General features: G+C 35.5%; 1 protein-coding gene across 1 annotated transcript in view; it reads right to left on the bottom strand.

Moving 5' to 3' along the window:
* PRKN (parkin RBR E3 ubiquitin protein ligase) overlaps positions 1-24,299 on the bottom strand; it is a 652,741-nt gene that overhangs the window by 434,638 nt on the left and 193,804 nt on the right. Inside the window, exon 3 of the mRNA XM_056488202.1 lies at positions 15,809-16,046. Within this exon, the coding sequence (XP_056344177.1) occupies positions 15,809-16,046 (238 nt within the window). The remainder of the gene's footprint in view (positions 1-15,808; positions 16,047-24,299) is intronic.

Raw genomic sequence — 24,299 nt, 5'->3', positions numbered from 1 at the left:
TCAATAGTAACAAAGAATGTAATTATGGCACGGTGCCAGTAATCACTAAAATTGCTGCAGAACCAACCATATAAGTAAATGTATCAGGCACACACCTTTTGGGTGTATAACTTTAAAAACTAATGAGAATTCAGAAAATAATCTCTATTTTGCAGTTTTCACTTCCAAATATTATCATCTAAAGCCACTTATTACATGCTCGTTTTAGGAAAATTCTTGATGGTTTTCTCTATGGAATTCATTTAATTAAGTTGCCTTTACTGACCAAAAAAGAAAAAAAAACCAGCAGGATGATATGAATACAAGAGGCCTCTCATTTATGATCTGTGTCTGGATCTATCCTCTCACCACAGTAAGTCACACTTTTTCTTTTATACCTCTTCAAGTTTCCTAATTTCCTCACAAATATCATTTCACCAAAAAAAAAAAAAAAAAAACAAAAAAACAAAAAAAAAAAAAAAAAAAAAACAAAAAAACAAAACAAAACAAAACAAAACAAAACAAAAAAAAAAACAAAACCAAAAAAAACCTGTTTCCTCCCTTTGGTATTTTATATTAAAAAATGAAGTAGCTTTCTCTGATGTGTATCCCAGTATCCTTACATTGTCTCCTCCCCATTTAGGTTTTTAAGCTCCTCAGGACCTGAATTACTTCCTTATTTCTGCATTGTTAATGATGACCATGGTCTGGGAGGTTTGTACATGTTAGTCATAGCACAGACCAATTATTCTGATATGCATGACTAGTTAATGAGAAAATATTAGTCATAATGACTATAGACTTGATCCTGAAATCACTAATCTGTCAAAACACCCGTTATCATCTCTGTGACTGTTTAAGTAAATAAAATCTAAATAGAAATATTAGTAGCAAATCTACTGTTTTCATTTGAACTGCATTTTCATATAGATTATACTGATTACTTTCCTGTAATCACCTATTTACTGAGTCTTTCCTAAAACCACCTATTTAAAGCAGGACACAGCTACAGGAAATCTTTCAACAGATTGAAAACTATATAAAGTTAGCATTGTTTCAGATTCCATTATATTTACATTTAGACTAGTTGTAATTTGTAAAATTACAAATTTAGACTGACTGTCAGAGATCTCAGACTATTTTAGCAATTTGCACTCACATAATGAAAAATACACAGAAGAGAAAGAATAAAAGTATTCTTCCAACTGTCTTCACTCTAAGGACTTTGTTTGATTCAACATGGTAGGAGGAAAAACATCTGAAGTATAAACCCAGAAGGCCCAAACTAGTGAAAATTTCCTTATAATGCTAAGTTAAAAAAAAAAAAAAAACAAACAAACCCAGACATGTAGGTGGCACTTCTCAACCCAAAAAAGTAGAAATTACTTATAATGTCTCATTCACTTTGCAAAAATACAACTGGTATTTTTTATCCAGTAACTTTTGTCCTTTAACCACTTCTGTTTGTCTGCAAAGATTTCACAGAGCACTTTGACTCATGTATGTGGATGCACACATGTATGTATAAACTTCTACCTTTTCTAGATTATACCTATTCTTTATGATGTCTATCTGATTTAGAACATGGAAATTGGATTTATTTAACAGCTAGATTCATCTAATTGATTGTGATATATTCTAGTGAGAAAAATTGACACTTTTATGGTTTGACTGAATTCATTCTAAAGCAGATATAAAAAACACATAAACATGTCAGATAAATTGTGTCTAAAAGGTCTTTTTCTCTTTATTGTGGGGATTTAGAACCACAAGGTGTGATAGAAATATCTATTTTGCAAACTTCAAAATTAGTGAAGATGAACCCCACTTGGTGATGCCATGCCAAAGAACTCATGACTAGAGCTGAAGAACTTTACAGTATGGATAACAATATGAAACAGAATAAACCTGAAAAAGAACCCAAAAAGCCAACCACAACTCTTTCTTGATACTCAAATAAGACTTGAAGAATGTCTATGGATCTCAGGTAGTTAAAGTACATGGAATACACAGCTATTTAGAAAAAAAAGAAACTGACTTGTCACTGTTACAAGGACTAAAATTTTAAGAAGAGCTGAAATTTGGCTGAAGAGGGTGTAATTCCCAAGAGGTGGAGTATCAGAAGTTATTTGACAAAGACAATGGGGCACACTTCTCTTTTTAATACCTTTTCAGTGAAAAAATTTTATGTGAGAAAAAACAACATCTAGGAGACATCTATGAATTATGAATTAAACATATGAAAAAGCACTGCATTTGTTCTATCTTAAATTACTGGAATTAAGGATATTAGTATATTAGTCTTTCTCTTCCAGTCATTATCATGAAAGAATAATCTGCTTCACTTTTCTGAGCCTCAGTATAATTTACCTCCCCTTCTTTTACATTTCACCCAAATCCCTCATTATCTTGTTAGCCATCTAACTTCTGTAATTACCTTTTCCTTGTCTCATTCCCTTTCCTGACCTCTATATAAGCTTCACCTTTCTCTTACCTCTCACAATACATCTTTCTCTCCTTCAGCTTGCTCTCTGATTTTCAAAGGAGCAAATTGCAACATTAATGTTCACATTAACAATAAGGAGTGAAAAATTAAAAAAGAGAAGAAAAAAAACCCAACAAAATACAATTGTGATGATTCTGCCAGACAGGAAAATATGGTATAAAAAAAACCCCAAACAACCAGAAATTTCATAAAACTGCTGAAAGCTTGGCAAATAACACATGGAAGAAAAACAGTGATACAACAACAAAGTATTCAAGACTTAAGAGTCTCAAAATGTCTCCCATAAAATGTACTTCTTGTGCATGAGGAAACCACTATGCAGCAATCATGATATTCCCCACAAAGCTTCACCCTGTGCTGCTTTTTACATCATTGAAGGGACCCAGCGTGACCTGTGTGGATGACAACTGGCTAGGCCTGGTTTATTTGCAGCTGAAGAAGTGACTTCTGAGTTTAAGCCTAAGCACATGAAGGGAAGTGAAGATGCTCCAGAAGTCTGTGTGGGTTACACAGATCATTCAGTGTAGGCTTCAGTATGAGCAGCAGATCCAGTTGATCACAGTTTCAGCAAATCAATAAGAAATGTTTAAAAATTAAATCAAGCTGGTCCCACGTCAGGCCAGAAAAAAAGAATATACAAGATATACATCCAGACACAGCACACTTAAAAACATAACCCAGGAACAAAGGAAAGAACCTGAGCTTAAATGTAACTCCTGGGCCAGTGGGCCCACTGAGGATGTGAGAGGTGAAAACCTCTGACAAGGCTTCCAGCAGCTCTTTCTCACAAAGCTCTTCTAATAAAAGTCTGACCCAAGGTTACACAACTGCCCATTTCACAACTGGCCTTTGACACAACTAGCTAAACACCCAAGGAGGGAGGGAGGTTGAAGAAGTCAAAATAATGGCTATTCCTACTGAGTTACTTCTCTGTACTAGCTCCCTAATTATTTCCTGTGTCCCCAAAAACCCAGCTCTACTCAACTACAATCACAACTCAAGTAATCACAACTATGAAAGGCTGCAAACCAGGGACAACACTCCTGCTGTTAGCTTTGTTACTGTCACTCTAATACATGACATTCTGGAAAAGTTTGTTTTTCAGAGCATCCAAGGAATATATAGTCAGGTAGGAAGGTTTATGGATGATAAGTGATTTATCCAAGGTACTAAAACTTTATCCTTCAAGTGGTAAAGGACTGCTTGGATGGGGCTTTGACCAAACTGGTCTGGTGGAAGGTATCAAGAACTGTGAAAGGGGACTGGAACTAGATGATTTCTAAGGCCCTTTCCAAGCCAAATAATTCTATGATTAAAAGAACCTTTCTCAGCAGTTTTTAAATAGAACTTATATTGTTGCTGAATGAAATGCAAAATTCTCTTGTGTTCAAATACATAGTTAAAATACAGGAAATAAAATTCAGGAATAAATTATCAGTTTTCTCAGTACAGTCCCAAAAGAAAATTGTGCCAAGACTTGAGTATTCACCAGCAGAAAAACAGAAATGAACAGTGAAGTGACAAAGTTTGTTAGATATGATTTTTTTCTGGATAGTAAAAATTAAGGCCAACCAGCAGACTGAAGACTGCAGGATGCTGAGTGACTAACAGTAAAATCAAAAATTAAATTCTTTGTAGATAAATGTGAGGTGATATACATAGGAAAAATAATTTTACCCAAACTGTGATGGTCTTGACTAGTTATTATCACAGAAAAACAGGATCTTGGGGCCATAATAGCTAGTTCTATGAAAATGCCAGCTCAATGCTCAGTAGCAATCAAAAAAGTAAATTGAATGCTAGGAATCATTAAAAGAGGAATTGAGAAGGAAAAAAAATTCAACCAAATGAAAAATAAAAAAAAAAAAAAACAAAAAACAACAACAAAAAAAAAAACCTACCTAGAAAACAATGCACAAAAGCTGTAAAAATCCATCATGTTCTCAATTTTCAGTGGCATGTGCAATTCTATCTTGGCTTTGCATTCATAAATTCCACAGATACATCTTTCACAGGACTGTCCATTAATGCACTAAATAACTCATTAGTGCTTTTATTCTGACATTTCAGTGTGTCACAAAACATAGCACAAAAACAGTGTACCACAGAAATCGTCCTTTCAAATGAACTGTGGTACTTTTTTTTTTCATTTTCAATGCCCTGCATGTCAAGCTCCATGCTCTGAAGCTCCCACAGAACAGAGTTTTAATGACAATTTACTTCTCTTAGAAATGAAAGAGAGATGGAAAATGGCTTAGGAAAGATGTATCTATAACTTAGTTGCTACAATGTTTTTCAATACAGACAGAAAACACCACTACCAGCACTTTTAAAATTGAACTATTTAGTTTCTGAAATGTGCTATTTAATGACATAAGTAACTTACTATTTCAGTAAAAGTAATATTTTGAGGAAGTTCCCTAGGTGGTTTTACAAGTGAAAAGACATAAATTGACAATCTTTCTCTTAGAGCCTTGTCCAGAAAAATGGAAAAGATTGAGTAAAAATGGCCCTTTATCATGCTCTGTTATCTCAGCATAATGGCATGGTCATTGCATCACTTTTATATAATGCAATACCAGGACTATATTGTTAAGAGTAGGAATGATTTTAAGAAAAAGGTCAGCTTAGAATTTCACATATTCTGTTCATATATGCTCTAAACTGGAATGTTGTATATACAACAACATCCTTTTGCACTTAGAAGACAGTTTTAAAATACAAACCTAAGTCAAGAGGTTCCTTTATCTCTTTAAACCATTGACCAAAAGGGTTTGGGAAGAAGGGATAGTAGTTTTTCCAGTTTATTAAAACCAGCCTAGGTATTTAAGCAATGGGCAGGAAACAGCAACTTTTTAAAACAATTCGGTTGTGACACATGCTAAGAGCTAACTTCCTTCTGTAGAGGAAGGAAAATAAAGAACAAAGTATTTCAGGAAAAGAAGGAAAGACAAAGAGAAAGACAGAGTGCACTCTATACTCAGAGTTTAAACCTCAAAGTTCCTCTAGCTCTGCATTAACTAAGAGAATTCCCCAACCACAGATTAGCTGTAAGGCAGCAAGATTCATCGCATTGAAGTAAAATGTGCAGAAAATGGAATCATAGTAATCCTCACTGACATGTTTACATGTAGAGTCTGCTGAGCATCTATGTCTGTTATTTGATAAGAAGCATGGAAATAATAGTCTCAGACTTTGAAACAGTGATACCAACTAATCCCATCCTTGCAACTCTTACAGATACCTCACCACATCTATAAATTCCTCACAGGGAGGTGACAGTACCCATGATCTACTGATCTCCCTTGCTATGTCAAGATGCATAATTCTACACAGGAAAGCTTTGAGCTTCAGCTCATGCCCTTTCCCCACTGCACTTTGGGGAGACCCTTTGGGGTGGCTCCAGTCAGATAAATCTGTTGGCTGATCATCTTCATAAACAACAGGAAAACACACTTTGTTATCCAGAAAGAATCAAATGGCTTCTCTATCAGAATGAATGAAGCTAATGTTCCTAAGTAGATATCTGTCACTTTTACTCCCAATTACCCCTTTTTCCTTTAATGCAAACATATGATGAAGTGAGAATGCAGTAATTTGCAGGTCCTGTGAGCCTTCTCAGGAAGAGATATTATCAATATATATATATATGGTTAATTTACCAATATGTTATTTGATTTATCAGTTATTATATATATATTTTTATACTATATGTACAGTGTCTTCAAACGTGACACCAGTAGGAAATGTTCATTGCATTTCAGAGGCTAGATTGTATAGCAATTCTCTGCTCAATGTCAATTTAACCAATCCTGCTATCATTCTTCAACCTGTCAGCTTAGGAAACCACCCTCTGTCCCACGTTAGCATTCCTACTACGTGACCTGCAGAACCTCCCCTCCTCACCATCCTACATACAGCACGGAGTTATAGCAGCTGCTTGTTACCCTACTCCCAATTAGTGTAACTCCAAACCAGAGGCTGCCAGCTGAACTCTCAGTTGCTCCCTGGGGTGCCGCACCAATCAATTAAACAAATTGATTCTGTAGAATGGTTTCTTGAAGTCAAACAGAAATGTGTAAAGACTATTTTGTACATTCAACTTGAGATGTACTCCATACCTCTTAATCTCTACAAAAGCCTGTTCTCTGGCCATCTCACATAAACCTAAGAAAGCTGGTTTGTTGTTTCTCTTTCCATACAATGCTTTCCATTGTTTGACAAAGTTATGTGCTCCTTTCTATAGCTGAATTCCCAATTCACACTATAACGTAGAAGACATTCCTGCAGAGCCTAAAAAGAAAAGATTTCAACCCAATGCCTCCTTATCTCCTTCATCAGTAAGCACTTGATCTCTAGTTGATTCTCTTGAAGAATTAAGATAACCTAATGCAGATTCCCATTCTACTATGTATCTGTGCAGGAGGTAATCAACCTTGCAGTTCTGCCCCACTTATAGTATATATATAAGCCATTTAGCCAGAGAAAGTGACTCCAGAGGAGGCTACAGGACAATAGGGATAGCAAAATGAAATATGATAGAGATTGTGCAGAAAAGCAGAATGTTAGATGTTTTTTAGCTATGGCAATGTTTCATTAAGATGTTTTATTTATCTACATATTGCTGGTCAAACACAGATCTTTGTGCCTGGATAGCAGATATAAAATGTGTTTGTTCACATTTACACTGCTAGATTTAGTGTACCTGAAAAATTTCTATTACAGATTAGGAGACAAAATGTTGAGGACTGGTAACATTCCTGTTTGAAACAGATTTCTTTTTTTTGCATTTCTATTCTAAATACTTCACAATATAAAGAAGACATTGCTCAAGATGAGTCAAATAGTAGCTCAGCTATGGCCCTCATTATATTTCCAACAAGTTAAAAATTACTGTGAACAATGCTATGTGGTTTAGAAACCAGGACAAGATGATCTTTAGTTATTCATCCCAATTTGGGTATCAAGAGGGATTACAATGCAATACCCATAATCACTACTCTTCATCAAATCAGGAATTTAGATCTTAGCATTTCACAGCTGAAGATAGGGGAGCTTTTGCTATTTATTTCATTATTATTAGAATAAATATACCATTCTTTTTAAAAGAACTAAAATTTGCTTGGGAAAGATCCCTAAGAATGTTAATTATGACCTTCATCTGGCCATATCATCATCCTGGCACAGACTTCATTGAAAACACTACTGATGTTTGATTCAGCTACTCCAAAAATAATTAGTGGAAGCTAATTATCAGGGAAGAGTTGCAGTTGAAAAAAAAATCAGTTGCCAAGTGAGATACCTTTAAATCAGAAACCAACATTTCCAGTCAGAGTTTCCTTCCAGTAATATATGCTGAGTATTTATTGTGTAACAAAGCTAAAGAGCAAACTGTGGTGAACAAAACAAGGAACTCTGGCTCCTGCTACTTTAGTTGCTCAAGTGAACTTTTGATCTTTTTTACAATTTTGGTTAAACCACCTTCATAGCCAAAATGCAATAAGATAATGTCAGCTAGAACTGAAAACCAGGATACCAGGGTTTTTAATAAAATCCCTAGCAAGTGGACAGTGTTGTGGGAAGCTGAACACCAATAAGCACAGTATATGATGAACAGGCTCAACTTGGAGCACATCTTTCTGTTTCCTTATCCTCCACATGAAGACCCCATTTCCATATCCATATGTTTCTTTTTCTCTATTCCTATTTTTGACAGGTAAATGCAAGACCCACAGAACTGACTGTTGCACTAGCAAGGCATCATGGAAGCTTGGAGAGAGATTGATGGTGCTCAGCAAACATGGTGGCTTTTGAGGATCCCTCAGGCACTTTGCTCCAGGATGCAGCTGCCACCTTTGATATTTCAAGCTGTGTTTTGCTGAGTGGGAGGATAATTAAAATATGAACATAACTACATATATATATCTATATCTATATATATATATATATATATATCCCCCTCAATCTCTACCACATGGGCTTGCATTTTGCATGAGCTTGCAATATAGTTGCAGATCCTCTATTCCAGAAATGCAGAAAACATTACAGGTAGACAGACTGTAAAAACTTAATCTGAAGAATTCATCTGTAAATACCAGTTATAGCAGTAGTTGATTGTAATTGCTAATATATTAATATTATATAACTGAAAATATAATATATGCTCATAATCTGTCATGTTCTCAAGATAAGACCTTAGGCAGAATACACACAGAGGTGTCAACAGATAGACTTGTAAGATACAGTTTCAGGTGTATCAGTGCATATAAAGATTCATGTTTTTTTTAAACTGGCATTTGAAAATGGTATTTTGATTCTTAAGATTGATGATTAAATAGGAATTTCCAGATCCTGGATACCTCACTAATAAAACTGTGATTCTGAGGCAGTAGTTACACAAAAAATTGGTGCCACAGCACATGTAATCCAGCTAAGAAATTGCAGCACAAGGTTCTGCATGTGAGTCAGAGCAATCCCAAGCACAATCACAGGCTGGGCATGGTTTGAGATCAGCCCTGAGGAGAAGGCCTTGGGGCCATTGGTGGATGAGATAATGTGCAGAGTGTGTTCACAGCCCAGAAAGCCACTTATATTCTGGGCTGCATCAAGAGAACCATGACCAGCAGGGCGAGGCAGGTGATCCTCCCTCTTACTTTCATGAAACCCTATCTGGAGACATGTATCTAGTTCTGGGGCCCCCAGCAAAAGGATCCAGAAGGCCAAGGAGATGATCAGAGGTCTGGAGCACCTCTCCTGTAGAGACAAGCTGAGAGAGTTGAAGTTGTTCCTCCCAGAGATGGGAAGGGTCCAGAAGCCCTTATAGCAGCACTCCCATACCTAACGGGGACTGCAAGCAAGTTGGGCAGGGACTGTTTGCAAGGGCATGGAGTGATGGAACAGGGGAGAATGGCTTTAAAATAGCAGAGGGTAGGTTTAGGTTGCATTTAAGAAAGAAGTGCTTTACTGTGAGTGTGGTGAGGTACTGGGACATGTTGCCCAGAGAAGTTGAGGATGCACAAACCCTGGCAGGTTGGATGGGGCTCTGACAAGCCTGGTCTAGTGAAAGGTGTTCATGGAGAGGGGTTGGAACTAGATGATCTTTAAGGTCCCTCACAACTCAAACCATTCTATGATTTTACAGTTTTCACTTATGCCTCATAATTGGACTCTTCCTGTCAAAAAAAAATCACCCTAAAACTCTATTATCAATGTTTTTACGTGTAAGAGATGTTTCCTAAGTGTTACTTTCCTATTTTTCCTAGTAGCATCAGTAATAAATTAATGTCAACAATTATTCTGGAAAACATAAAATGCATAGGTTTTTTTTAATCACTACAGAACATTTTACACCTACAAATGTCACCTCCTGCTGGGGGTATTAAGATGCAAGTGATGCACTTGCAAAAGAAAGTCCATTCATGTTGTCTCCTAAAAAACAATCAAAATACATTGTAAGAACATGACTCTGTTCCACCCCACCCCTGGACACGGGAGTCAGCAAATGCTACTGTTCAATTAACATGGAAGGGCCTTTAAAAACAATAAAGTAATTAGACATGTCCATGAGAGATAATTATGTCATGTAAAGATAAGCATTCCCGGAAGAGCTTTAGCCTCTATTAGAAAAGAGCATTTTTTACATTTTTTTTCCTCTCAAATTAATTTCACAGACATGCAAGGTGTGATGGGAAAACGGCACCATTCTCATCAGTGTTAAAAGCATATGATATGAATGAGGTCTCCAGCATGGCACTGGCTGCAATAAATTATCAAGTGTGCGTTCTGTTTTCTGAAATGGGCTCAATTTATCATTTTATTGAAAAGGTTCCATTATGCTAATGTCTTATAAAATCACTTTCTGCTGTTGCTAGAAGGTGAAGAGAGGATATCAATTTTTATATATAGAATTTGGAAGAATTGCAGCAGTGAATTGTCAAGGGTTAATAACCCTAACAGAAGATAAAATATACATAAGAGCAAACTTCCAAGGACTTTGTAATGACAAATTTTCATAACCCTACTGGAAGCAGAGTAATTTTCTTAAGCTTAACTCTCTTAAAAGAAATGTTGACAGAATTAGCAATAGTTAATTTCTGGGCTGAAATCTCTCTCTCTTCTCCAATTAGCCCTTGAATTGACACTGGAGACTGTTTTTTCCCAACGAAGATCAGAATAGAAAATACCATTACGACTCTTGTCAACTTGTCCAGATAACAAATATGAAGGATAATCAGGCAGGGTGATTATTTGAAAGAGGAATATGCCTTCTCTAAATAAAACTTTCTGTAATAAGAACATTTTTCTTTTGAATTATTGTTTACAAAACAGGAAATTATTAAAAGAAGAGAACTAGATTTAGATAGGCAATATGTTTGATCTTGCATAACAGCAATTTTGTGGTTTGTGGTTTGTATTCAAAAAACCTCTTTTTTTGCTGTGCACCAAAAAACCAGAGTACTGTTTCAAAACATTATCGTGTTTTCAAAAGGAAACATTTTCCTAGGGGCATGCCTTCCCTACCTCTGAACATACTCACAGAGCATAATCAAAGGAAGTACAGCATCAAGAGGGATAATTTAATATGTACTGACATTAACAAGCTGCCCAGGGAAGGAGTTGAGTCACCATTCCTGGAGGTATTTAAAGTTCAGATGTGGCACTTTAGGACATAGTTTAGTGGTGGACATGGTAGAGATGTGTTAACCTTTGGACTCAATGACCTTAAGGTCTCTTCCAACCTAAACAATTCCATGATTCTATGACTGCAATATGTTTTAGCAGTCGAAAACAAGTGGAGCTGGAGCACTTTAACACTATCTCACTATTGGATCATCAATAAAAACCCTTCTGGATCTCACAGCTTCAAACACGGATCACAGTTCAACTCCTGTCATACAACATTTACCAAACAGCTTGAGAACTTAAAATTTTTGGAAAATTCTCATTTGATACATAGGAAATATTTTGTGTGATTGAGTAAAAATTAAATCTGATGTCTCTTTACACTATGAAAATGATATTGCCATACTCTTCTATTAATACACATAGATTTTTAGACCTGAGATGAACATACTTAAAAGATGGTTACTTCTGAAAAACATGTTCTAACACTGTGACAGTCTAGTCAGGCACAAGGTGTACCAAGTATGTGAACAATGTGACTACCAAAGCAACAAAGAGGTGTATAGTTGCACATATCTTTGTCTCAGGAGGCACCCTCAAAAGCTTGTAAAACAAAACAAAACATGATTGAGGGGCTGTAAATGGGCAGAAAATCTCCCAGGTATGGAACACCCATGAAATTTAGCTGGCAAACAAAAAAAACAATGGAAGCAGTGAAGGGTACAAAGGAGATTCAGGACAAGGACAAGTATCATAAAACTATCGAATAGGAAAGGAAAAATGGAGAAGAAGGAAGACAAGTGCTGTAGTTCCAGTTTCCCAGAAATTATTTGTTAAAATCAGGACTAATATATTATTTTTGAGTTGGTATTTTATTCTGCATTTCTTAAAAAGGTAAATTAATACCTTCCCTTTTCTGGGTGTAGATTGATCCTCTAATTAGTATTGCATTTAATATTTAAAAGTTTGTAAAATAACATATTATAAAAAATCTGAATCAAATATAGGCTAAATCACAATGTGGTGCTTGATGCATTTCATTTAAATTAAAAGAAGTTCAATCCTTATACAAAAGTAAACTGTCAGGGCACCAAATCCAAAAATAAATAGTAACCTAACTTGTTACTTGAATATGTCTACTGAAAGAATACATTGGTTGCATATTAGGTAATTAATACTACCTTTTCTTGTACAGCAGTATCAATTTTATTCAAATAGATGTCTGTGAAAGAGGAATAACATAAGAATCATGTGACCACCAAGAAATGCTGTAATAATACTTCAAGAAATTTAACAAAGGTCAGCATAAGCACTCTAGTAATTTGTTTTTGAAACAAAATTTTTATAACTCTAGGAAAAAGGGCCTAATAACTAAATGTAAATTGCACAGAATACTGATTTTCCTTCTCCAAGGTACTGATTTACAGTTCCTTGGACCCAAGGTATAATTAATTAATTAATTTTATAATTAAGCCACAAATGATTTGTACACATGACAGAGGAAAAGAAAAATCTTTACACTGATTAATTTTCTTTGGAAAAAAAATGCAGTTAAATGACACAAGAAATTTTAGGAATCCTTTCTTATCTCCTTTAAGGAATGGTAAATCCTCAGATATTTGGATTCGTAACACAGAAAAGCAATTTTAGGTCAGAGCTTCATGTTTCTCAGTGACAATAAAAATGTTCTTTCCGTGCTGGAAGCCATTTTGAATGGATGAGTGCTCATGTTTTGATGAAATTCTCAAAAAGGGATAAGAAATAGCTGCTGTTGTTCTCAGCTCAGTACTGGGTAGTCCTACTCAGCCTAACACCACATGAAAATGGGGAGGTAGATCTATACCACAACCCTGCCCAGCCTGGATCTAATTTGAGATTATAAAGCCTATAAAACTGTGAAATAATTTCAGAACAAAGAAACAACAAAAAAACAAACAAAGAAAAAACCCCAAAATCTCCAAGAACTACAACAAATAAAACTGAGAAGAAAAGGCATTTCTACTACTTTTGTCTGCCAAGACAGGAAATCTGGAGTTCTTTGATGAAGAGATAATTTGGATCCAATTTCATATATTTGTCAGCTTTCTAATGACTTTCAAATTTCTGAATTTCTTGCAGAGAAACACACTGTAGTCTAAAAAACACAGTGCAAGTAAGATGCATCCCCAGACCAGTCAGGAGTTGGTTTCATTACTCACACAAGAGTGGGGGTGAGCTGGAAGGAGGATGTCCTGTCACAAGCTTCTGCAAGGAGCAAATGATACCTTTGGTGGAGACACACTGCCAGGCTATATATATATATATATATATGATGAGGTTTTTGCCTCATCAAATGCAGCAGATCATACTACCTAAATATATTGTTTATATAATAGCAGTACAGTACAGCAAGAGTTGCCTCTCTCCTGGTTTGTCTGGTAAAGTTTTACATTTTGGCCTCTAAGCGTTCACAGAAATACTTCAAAAATATTATCTTAGCAGTCAAATGCTGCAAAAGCTTCTGGGAGAAGGTCTTGTGATGTGAAAATTACCACAAACCTTTTTCTTCAGAACTCAAAAGAGGGTAAATAAAACAAAATCAGGGCAGGAACATGGGGTCAGCATAACAAATAAAAATAACTCAGAAAGACTTAGTGTTTACTGCTGTGGTTATGGAAATAGCATGTCAGATTAATAAAAAATAGATTGTAAATAAACAATATTAACCTAACCAATTAATTAAACCTTTGCCTCTAAATTCTATGTTTAAATTTATCATCTACACACAGAAAAATAAAGATTATACTTCATTCACCTGTCTAGGTTGTTACTGTAGACTGATCATCACAATCATTCATCTCCTAAGATAACAGGTTGGTAAGTATAATTTCAGCTATCAGTGATGGAACCTGATTTCTTCAGCCACTCATTCCTTCTACTATTAGCCATTTCGTTTATGCCAAAGGAAATACTTGCTACACAGTAAAGTTTACTGCAAAACTGATCTTTGGAATAATCTTCCTTTCTTTTCTTTGTTTTTTTTTTGGTTTTTTTTGTTTTGTTTTTTTTTTTAATTTTGTTTAAGTGACTACAAATTAACTCACCCTAAATCCATAAGGAAAAAATATAGTTCCTCGTATTGAACAAAAGGATGGAGCTGAACAGACAAAAGGACAAATTTTAATAGTGAGAATCAAAAAAAGGTAAGAAGTTAACAGGCCTTTTAAAAGTACTTATTAAAATCCTTTCACAAAGAACTATCAGTCTTTAGAGTGGCTCTTGTTTTTTTTTCTTCTATGATAAAATGCCCTTATAATTTAATCACAGATAAAACTAGCCCACATATTTTATCAATATATGTTGTCCTCTTGCATTCTGCCATGAACTTATTTGCTGCAATGAAAGACACCTATCAATTTATACTTAGCTTCACAGAATACATAGTCTGTGGACAAACGTCACATGACACATTTTAAAAGTCCTTACACATGCATAAACTATTCTGTGAAACTATTTAACAGCACAGCTGTTAAATTCGTGTACATATGTACAGTAATGAAAAAATTAAATCTGTGGTAATGTTTAAAGGCTCACACTTTTGTCTTGCCTCTGAGAGGAAGCCCAGGCTGAAGCCCTGTCCCCAGTTTACCAGATTTAAATCAGCATGCGTCCCTCTTAGCTCATTACTCATTCAGACTGGGAGATGTGGATCATTAAGCTGGGTACTAATTTGCTCCTAAACTGCACTCATTCATCATTAGTTGGCAGTGAGAGGTTGACCAAGTCAGTTGTGGAATACTTCTGTGACCCTCCCATGGATTGTATATTTTCTGCATGAGCTACTTAATAAATTCTCTAGAAGTTGTTTTAGCAGTGTTAGTAGCCATTTTGTTAAGCAAGATGATCTCTGTGGCCAGGTTAGTCACAGGGGTATCTCTTGTCATATTCACAATTTATCTTCTGTACTCTGGATATATATATTTGCCATTACCTTTCTGTGCAAAAAGGCTATTTGTGTACTGTTCTTTATAAAAAGACATCTCTGATGACTATTATGATGAATCACAATAGAATCTGCTATTGCACAGAATGATGTATCTTCATTGGGGCAACACAGTGCCAGTAAGATCATTTTGCAGTAACTTATGCCTCAGATTATTTTTCACAATGAAGATATTCTCAGTAATCGTTTGGTGGATGAAGAACTGCAAATGTCCATAGTATGAAACATCACCATCATGTGTTGTGCCAGCAAAGCTTTAATAAATCTTAAATCAATTGTAAGTATTTTTTAATAAATTCTATGTTTATGAAAGCATCACAACAGATTAGGAATTAAGCATATTTGCAAGGCATAAGCTGCCCAACATTCTAGTTAAGGAAATTTCCTTAATGGAAATTTTACAGAGACTATATTTTGCCTTCTCATGGACCTCTGAGGGTTCTTATAATAATTTATAAAAATATGAGCATAATACAAGTTAGAGACAGGAGCAACACAAGAAATCACTAATTTTATCCACAAAGCAAAATTATTTTGCTAGAAGACACATTAGATGCTTATCACCTTAATATTGTTGTATTTCTTGTTCAATAAATAAAATAAACCATATATTTTGGGGGCTTTTCCCCTGTGGTATGGAACTAGAACTACTCACTCTAAGAAAGAAAAAGACACATGTTTAGAAATGTATATTGTAATGTTGCAAGTCAATGAATTACCTGATTTTTCAGAGGGAAGTGAAACACTGTGTTTTCCAGGATCCAGAATAACTGCCAGCCCTGCAGAGACTGATGGGAGGATGCTGGTACTGAGATCTATGCGAGTTAAACTCTCAGGTTCTCTTTTCAAGGTTTTTGGAACACCTCCAATACAGCTATCTTCTGTCTTCTCCTTGTTCTGACTGCTCTGTGGACTCTGAACAATATGAACAATGCTCTGCTGGGCCAGGTCACAGTTCTGCAACACAAAACCAAAATCACAATAAATAATTAATTGTGACATAATGGACAAAATCCCTCTATCTCCAATTTGTTATTTGTTAAATGCTCTCCCAACCATTTTTGGGAAGAATTTCAGTGTGCACTAATGAAGTTTAAAGCAAAGTGACAAGTGTAAATTGCTGGAATTAGGATTACTTGCATTGCCAAAAGGGTCACAACACTTACAAGTGCTAAACATTTAACAAAGGAATAGTGGACCAGAGCCAACAGCGCTAAATAAGTCAGGTTTATTGGCACAAAGTAAAAAATCTCCAGTGGGAGCACTACTAAATCAAGTACTAAGAATATTCAACACTTAAGAGGCACTTGTACAGAAAATGCTGAAACACACTCTTCATGAAGCAATTTAGGGTCAAACTTGATGATCACAGAGAATTCATGGCAAGCTACTCCAAAACATTTTTATAATTAGGAACAGGAAAAATGATGCTGCTTATGAAGAGAGATACTATTTCTTCTCTGTAATGTAATTTTCAGTCTAAATCTGGTTTTAGATGCAGACTCAGTATGAGTTGCCCATTCTTTCCAAAAATGACATTTAACTGTTGACTTTACATTGAGAGAAAGGCTGTGGAAGATATCATGACTGTTGTGGTCTTTCATGATAAAACAAAACAACTGCTTTTAAAAAAGAAAGCTATTTTGACCCCAAATGAGACCATTTTATGGTCCCAAATATACAGAAGCTCTCCTCGTTTTCAATTCTCATCAGAGGTGATTTTTAAACAGTCTTTCCGGACCTTGTATCTTAGAAAACAGCAGGGTAAATAAGGATCTCATGAAAGGTTTATACATGATAAATCAGGATGTGATTCCCAACTTGTTCAGCATTTTCACAATACAGAACAGAAAAGCAAAATATCATGTCAGAGCAAGAAATTACAGAGATTTTAGAAGACCCAGCATTAATAAAGGTCTTTCAAGAAAAACTTATATTGGTCTTTCCACAACACACCTTGCAAGAGAAATCATTCTTTATTCAGTGATACCTTCTGGAGACCCACACCTAATTCTCCAGTGTCATGAATGAACACAAACATCAGCCTACACAGAAAGCAGGTAGTCTGTCAAAAAATTAATTTTCCAACTCCCTGCAGCATCATTAGTTTGGCCATCTCTGCTGTGAAATGTCAAGACAGGCTGATGAATGCATTTGGGAGAACCAACGAGAAGAAAGAGTGCTGAAGCATTTGTCTCGTTTGTAATTTGTATATGCAACTAATACATGCAATTTTAATTGCAAAAGATTCCTTTATAGATATTTTCATGCTCTTTACACCCTCATTCTCACATGGTCTCTTCTACCACTTCTATTCTGGTCTCTTTTCTGTTGAGTGGTTTTCCTTCATTCTCTTATATTATTTCTCAGTACTTCTCCCTCCACACTTTCTTTCTTATGCAAAGCACAAAAATCTGACTTTTGTTTTGTTTTAACTGAATTTTTAATAACACACTCTCTCCTTAGTGAAGCAGTAATAAGCCAGCAGAGATTTGTCAGAGCAAGGACACTGCAGTCTTAATCTTCAATCAAAGCAATTATTAGATTTCAACCTTAGAACTTTATGTTGACATTAAAGGTCTCTTTTTTTTCTTTGGTACAACTTGTTGCCCATTGCATTTTAACAAGATCCATTTAAATAGCTCAATAATTTCATTCATTAACACAATATACAAAACATGTCTGTCACTATAAAACTTCTCCCACTAAGAATACTGTGCCACATTAAATAATTTAATGATCTAAAAGAAATTAATAATTAAATTAATAACTAGGCAAATGAGGAGCTCAAAAGTGATTTGCTCAGTTACAGTGAGAGTTTAAAAAGAGAAAGAGGTATGTAGGTAAAAACTCACAACCTTGGAAAACCCTAATAAACTGCCAATCAGTCATACTGTTTTAATTATCACCTCTTCTGGCAGCTTTGCTTGCTTAAGCAGACCCTGTTCTGCCCTTCATTTTTTTTCCTCAATATTTACTGTCCTTCTCAGTTTGTTGTTTTTTTAATATTTTGAAGCCTGCATCAGTTCCTGATTCATCTCACTGCCTGATGCTGTGCTACAATCACACTGAGGGGATAGTGCATACGAGAGAATAAAAGGGATGGAAAGAGCTAAAATAAAGTACCACAACAATTCCACCACAAGCTTTTTCAACCATTCTTGCTTGATCTTGGCTGCTGTGCATGTTTATATGTCTGGGTATACTAACTGATCCTTTAAAAGGCTTTGTAGTTAGCTTAGAAACAGTGGAAGGGCTGACAAAAAAGAACTCCATCTTACCTACTATTCTCTCTTCAGCAATATCAAGAATGACATACTTCAGAAAAAGATGCAAAATTTGCACTTTAGGCAATTCTGTAGATTGCCTCAGCTGGTTAGAGCACAGTGCTAATAATGCCAAGGTTGTAGGTTTGATCCCTGCATGGGCCATTCACTTCAGAGCTGAACTCAATGATCCTCGTGGGTCTCCTCCAACTCAGAATATTCTGTGATTCTGTATATGACCATAGCAACAGTGCTTTTTTTTGGTATTTGCCTTAATAAAATTTTAAAAGCACAGGTGAACATGTCATATCTTAGCTTTCTTCCATCTCCTTATCTAAAACAAAAACGAGCTTTGACAGATTGAACATCACTACTGATGATGACACTGTAGATAATAGTCTCAGGAAAGCTTAATTAGCAGATCTCAGGATAACTTTCAAAGAGAGCAGGTAGGAGAAAGAAACAATATCCTTTGATTTTTACCCTGTGTAGATTTAATATGGAAGTCACTGAACAATAACAAACATGGAATCCCAAAGCATCAGTTTTGTAATGTTTTTCTGAGTACATTTGAATTGAATTTGGCTTGTATTTAAATGAGGAAAGGAATGCTTAACCTTTGTAAGAAAAGTGATAAAACAGTACAAGAAGAAAATAAAAAAGAGTTGTGATCATATGCTGATTGTGGACAGATGTGGATGGTAATATAACCAAGTATTTTCCAGAATATGGGTGATTAATGCTTTATAGCAGATTACATTTCATGGACAATAGATGAACAGCTTTTTTTTTTTTTTTTTTAGAGGTGGAATTCTAACTATTTCTGTAAGAGTTTAGGTTGTGCCTTAGGTAACTATTGCTTGGTACAATTGTTTATGTCAATGTCACTTTTGTTTCCTTTGTGTATTTGTTTTATGCCTCAGGAAATGTTCTTTTGAGTATATCTATTATTAATGATTCTAGAGATATTGTCTTGTCTTATCTGTTGATTCAAATTAATGCCTGTGTGCCATATTCCAATGGGAAATACTGCAAGTGTATAAAAAGCAGATTGTGAAGTATCTTCTTTTACAAGAGCAAAAGGAACCGAGAAGATCCAAAAATTATGCAACTAAGTAATAAGGACTGGTTCTTTAGAGAAAATGGGTTTTGTCCAACTTGGGAAAATTAATTCATAGTAGACAAAATTAATATTAAAACTTTTTTTTCATTCAAGACTTTTACCTATTTTTTTTATTTTTCTGAATTTTCAAGTTGAATTTCACACGGCTGAATCAGCAAATCCTGAATGAACAACACAACTTTGGTGCTGAGAGCTGTGGGCTAACTAGAAGGTTTAGCTGGGAAGACTGAAATAATTTATGAGAAGGGAGAACATGACTGTGATTAAGTTACTCTGAAATCCTCTTGTTAGGCTCTGGGGAGACCTCGCTGCCGTCTCTAAGGAGACTTAAGGAAAAAAAAAAAAAAAAGAAAGAGGGACTTTTTACATGGGCAGAGAGTGAAAGGCCAATGAGGAACACTTTTAGACAAGAAGATTAGATGTCAGGAAGAAATTCTTCACTGAAAGGGTGGTGAGGCATTGGAACAGGCTGCCCATCCCTGAAGTGTCCAAGGCCAGGCTGCCTGGGGCCAGCTGATCTACTGAGTGGCATCCCTGTCCACAGTGAGGGAGTGGGAACTAGGTAATCTTTACTGACCCTTCCAACCCAAACCATTCTGTGATTCTGACAGATTTCTGTTTGATATCTTCTTCACAACATACTTTGATAATAATAGGAATGCTGAAAGTTTTCTCAATCTAACAAATATAAAGCCCACTAGAGAAGTCATACTTTCTTAATGCAATACACTTTATTTTGAAATGTTTTATTTAAAGAAACATTAGAGCAGAAAATAGTTTGAATCTGAAGCTCTGTATGTGAATATAAAAATCTTGTGGTGTTTTGTCTTGAAAAGGAATTAGATAAATTTCCATTTCATGCTAACAAGGAGCTGGGAGTTTAAAGGTGTTGAGGTATTTTCTTATTGCATATCAATGACAAAGAGAAATTCTTCACACTCCAATACCTATGATTCAGTTTGAAATTCCAACTTTTATGGTACCTGGAGATTCACACCTTTACCCTGTGATAATATAATAATCCTGTGATAATCCCTATGGCCTATTGTGGATACAGTAACAGTGGAATTGTCTAACTGCTGCCTATTTAGATAAAGCAGATAATAGACTTCCTGATACCATTCCCTAAGAGATTCACATAAGGCCAACACTCAAGAAAAGGTATTTTCTAGGAATGATCAACAAAATCCAAAAACGCTGACTTTCCAGTTCTGTTTTGCTTTTTTTTTTCCCCTTAAAAATAGCCAAACACATCTCTTCAAACCAATAGGACCCCATGTAAAAGTGTAGATGACATACTGATTTTATTTGGAACATATTTTTTCAAGGATAATGTAGAGAGACATTGAAGATGACCTTCTAAACAGACAAATAAGCATATGAAGTCCCCAGAAGAGAAAGAAAAAAAAGCTCAGCAAGCCTTACTCAACTGTTGCTGTAACCCTTTAACAAGGACAGAGTCCAGGTCTCAAAAGCTGCAGAAACAGAAAGGAAATCAATTGGAAGAGGAATACTGTTTCATTCCCTGATCACAGTGAATGCAAAAAAGCAAGAAGAAAGCAACACCACTATAATATACTTTATTACATAGGAAACTAAAGCTGGTATATTCATGAATTTGAATGTAGAGACTACCTAAAATAAAAGATACAGATATAGCAATAATATTCTGTTGAGCCATGTTGGTTTAAGGAAACAGAAGCAAGATTTGCAAGAAGACTTAATATCTTTTATTTGATCAACCAATGCAAAAAGAAAAATCAGCTTCTGGGCTCAGAGAATCTTATGCAGGTCATGGCAAGGGGAAACCTGAAGGGAAAATTAAGCACTGTTAAAATAATGAAGCAAATCAGCACTCTGATCTGATATCACCATCCATTTATGTGAATGCTGACTGCTCAATGGCAGTGCACTAAATATTGCTCCACATGGGGCAAAGGAAAAAAGCCAATGCACCACCAGAACTAAATTACATGGACCACTTAGCAGTTGAATTCCAGCAATAAGAAACTACTTGCTCTTTTATGATGCTATGGAATACATCTATATTTGATTTCAGTTCACCTTTTCCATATTTTCACAGTTATACATTACTGTTCTAGTTTAGCATTCAGAATATTGTGGGTGCTAAGCAGCACCTAGAAGTAGAAGGGAAAATAGATGTATTATTGAAAGCACCACACATTCAAATAAAGGTGATGAAAAGGCAGAAAACCCTTCACTTAGCAGAAGAGTTAACTCAGACACATTGACGTTTAGATTCTATTATTTTTTAGCAAAGAGAACAGTTGATGTTGAACAAGAGGAAATAAGTACATACTGTGGGATTTACTACAGTCCCTTCAACCAATGGTCCCTCTGTGTAGCAAGTAGCCCTGACTAGCATTTACAAAAATAAAATCCTCTGATTTACAGTCAAAGACAATAGTTCATATATTACAAAGGTTCTGCTCTGAAAGACACTCTTTAAAGAGAAGACTTAGGATTTTATACAGACTAGTCCCTTAATGAGTTAAGAATTTGCTGGAAATGGAAATGTATTCAACTAAGTCAGAATTCCCCCTCTTCCTTCACTTACAAATCACTTTATGCTTCATTTCCATCTTTTTCACATTATAACACAAAAATTTAATGCTAATTTCTAGCTCAGTGGAGGGAATGCAGAGTTAATGCTCAGTTAGGAACGTTGCAGGGTTATTACTTTTTGTACACAATCTAAGACCTTAGCAATGCTATACACACATTTCTAAATGGCATTACTAATAAAATGACACCATTAATATGGTAACTTTTCTCAAATGTAGATCTTTTAGCACAAATTCCCAGAAGATATATTAACCCTTAGAACAAATAAAAATGTTTTATTGGCAGCACGAGACAGTTTGCAACATTAAAATACCTGCTTAGATTATTGATATTCCCTTCAAAACTCTGCATAATGATCCTCAAAAGACACAGAAGGCAGCCAAACTTTTTGATATTATGTTTACAGAGCTATTAGTATCTCCACAATGACATTAAGAACATATCATGTGATATAAAATGGAAGAGAAATAGTGAAATGAAGACTAAATGAATGTAAAACTTTTTTCAGTAAATGAACAACTATTCCCTTCTTTTCATATATTGTGCACAAAGAACAATCTACAAACACATAATGCCTGTATAGAAAGCAACAGGACTGAGAACCTCATAATGCTATATTAAAAATGAATACAGTTAAATTCTCATGACCATTTACTTTCCTCCTAAATGCAGTTGAGTGCATCTCATTATTATTCCATCTTCTACACTGAACTACCTGATAGAATTTATACTCTCTAAACATATTATCTCCAGCTGTAAACATAAAAAAGAAAGCTTATTATTTACTAGGTATAAATTGCATTTTCCATTGCTCTAATTTCTTCCCAAGCCACACTGAAACAGAACAAGTAACAAGTGTAGTCTGTAAAATGCTTGAATGAATTACATTTGGGCACATTTTGGTCTGGGTTAAATGGTAATAAAAGGGACTGTGCTCAGAAAAGGACTCATAAGCAAGCACTGTTCACAGTCTGCAGAGTGCAGCATGGCCTTAGGACTGTGGACTATACGTTGTTTGACTAACAGAAGATCTAATTTTTATTTCCTCTTCTCCTTAAATTCTTCTTTGAGAAGATTCATCTCAGCAAGGCAGACACTGCCAATCTGCTTACACTTCTGTGTCTTCACTTAAGGTGTGCATTAAGTATTAGTGAGTATGTGAGGAACAGGCATAAAAGTGGCCTCACACCAACACCTAATAAGTGCCAGGACATTACTGAGACATAAATTCTATTTGAAAAACTGGAGAGTCATTTACTATGCAGAACTCTGAAAATATTTTAAAGACTTCAGTAGTCTCTCATGCTGATGGGGCACTGTGGTGGCAGCTAGAAAGAGCTGCAGAAAGGAATTTGGAAAATTCCCTTCTCCAAAGATCTCTGAAAGAATTCCTATGTGCTGCAAACACTCCACTGAAGAAAGCAAATTTTTCCTGTGAATTTATTGTTTAGTGCATCAAAAGTTCAATAGCTATAAATATTTATTTCAATTACTTCAACTAGTCATCCACAGATGCCTTTTTCATGCTTTATGGCCAGCACCTGGTATACATCCCAACCAAGGATCACTTTGGTCTACTACTTGTCCCAGTTCATGCATCTATATATCAGCTTGAGCAGCTGCTATGAGAACAGCTGTAAATAAAGCCCAGTGAGCACCTCATGTGGCCCTACTTAGTAACTTCTTAACATCCTTGTATAAATATGGACAAGAGAGCAAATCTTTTCCACAGCTTTCCCTGATTTTACCTGAACACTTGATTTTAAATTAGCAGTTTCTATGACAGGTGAAAATGGTCTTAGATTTTAATTTTGGGCTATACCTACCAAAATATGCCAGCAGAATAATGCTGGAAAATCTATGCAGTGCAATATTGTGCTGCACACCTACATATCCAACTGGACATCACTTTAGGGTTAGTTTGCCAGACATATAGTTACAAAAGACACAGTTTATAGATTCTTCCCAATCCCTATTGGGGTAACCATGCCATATCAGAAAACACTCTCACAATAAGTTAATCCCTGTACCCAGTACATATGAGCATAGTTTGTCACCACATTTATTTCCACCCCTCATGAAATCATGTCTAATTTTAAAAGGGAGAACACTCATGTTGTGGTTTGACCTGGAGGCACCTAAACATCCCAGTCACTCTCTCAATTCTCTGCACCTACCCTACCCCTCAGTGGGACTGGGGGGATGTGGGGGAAGTGAAAAAAAGTAAAACTTGTG

The sequence above is a fragment of the Oenanthe melanoleuca genome, chromosome 3 (assembly GCF_029582105.1).
Source record: "Oenanthe melanoleuca isolate GR-GAL-2019-014 chromosome 3, OMel1.0, whole genome shotgun sequence".
Classification (NCBI taxonomy): Eukaryota; Metazoa; Chordata; class Aves; order Passeriformes; family Muscicapidae; genus Oenanthe; species Oenanthe melanoleuca.
This window is presented reverse-complemented; position numbering and strand designations above follow the sequence as displayed.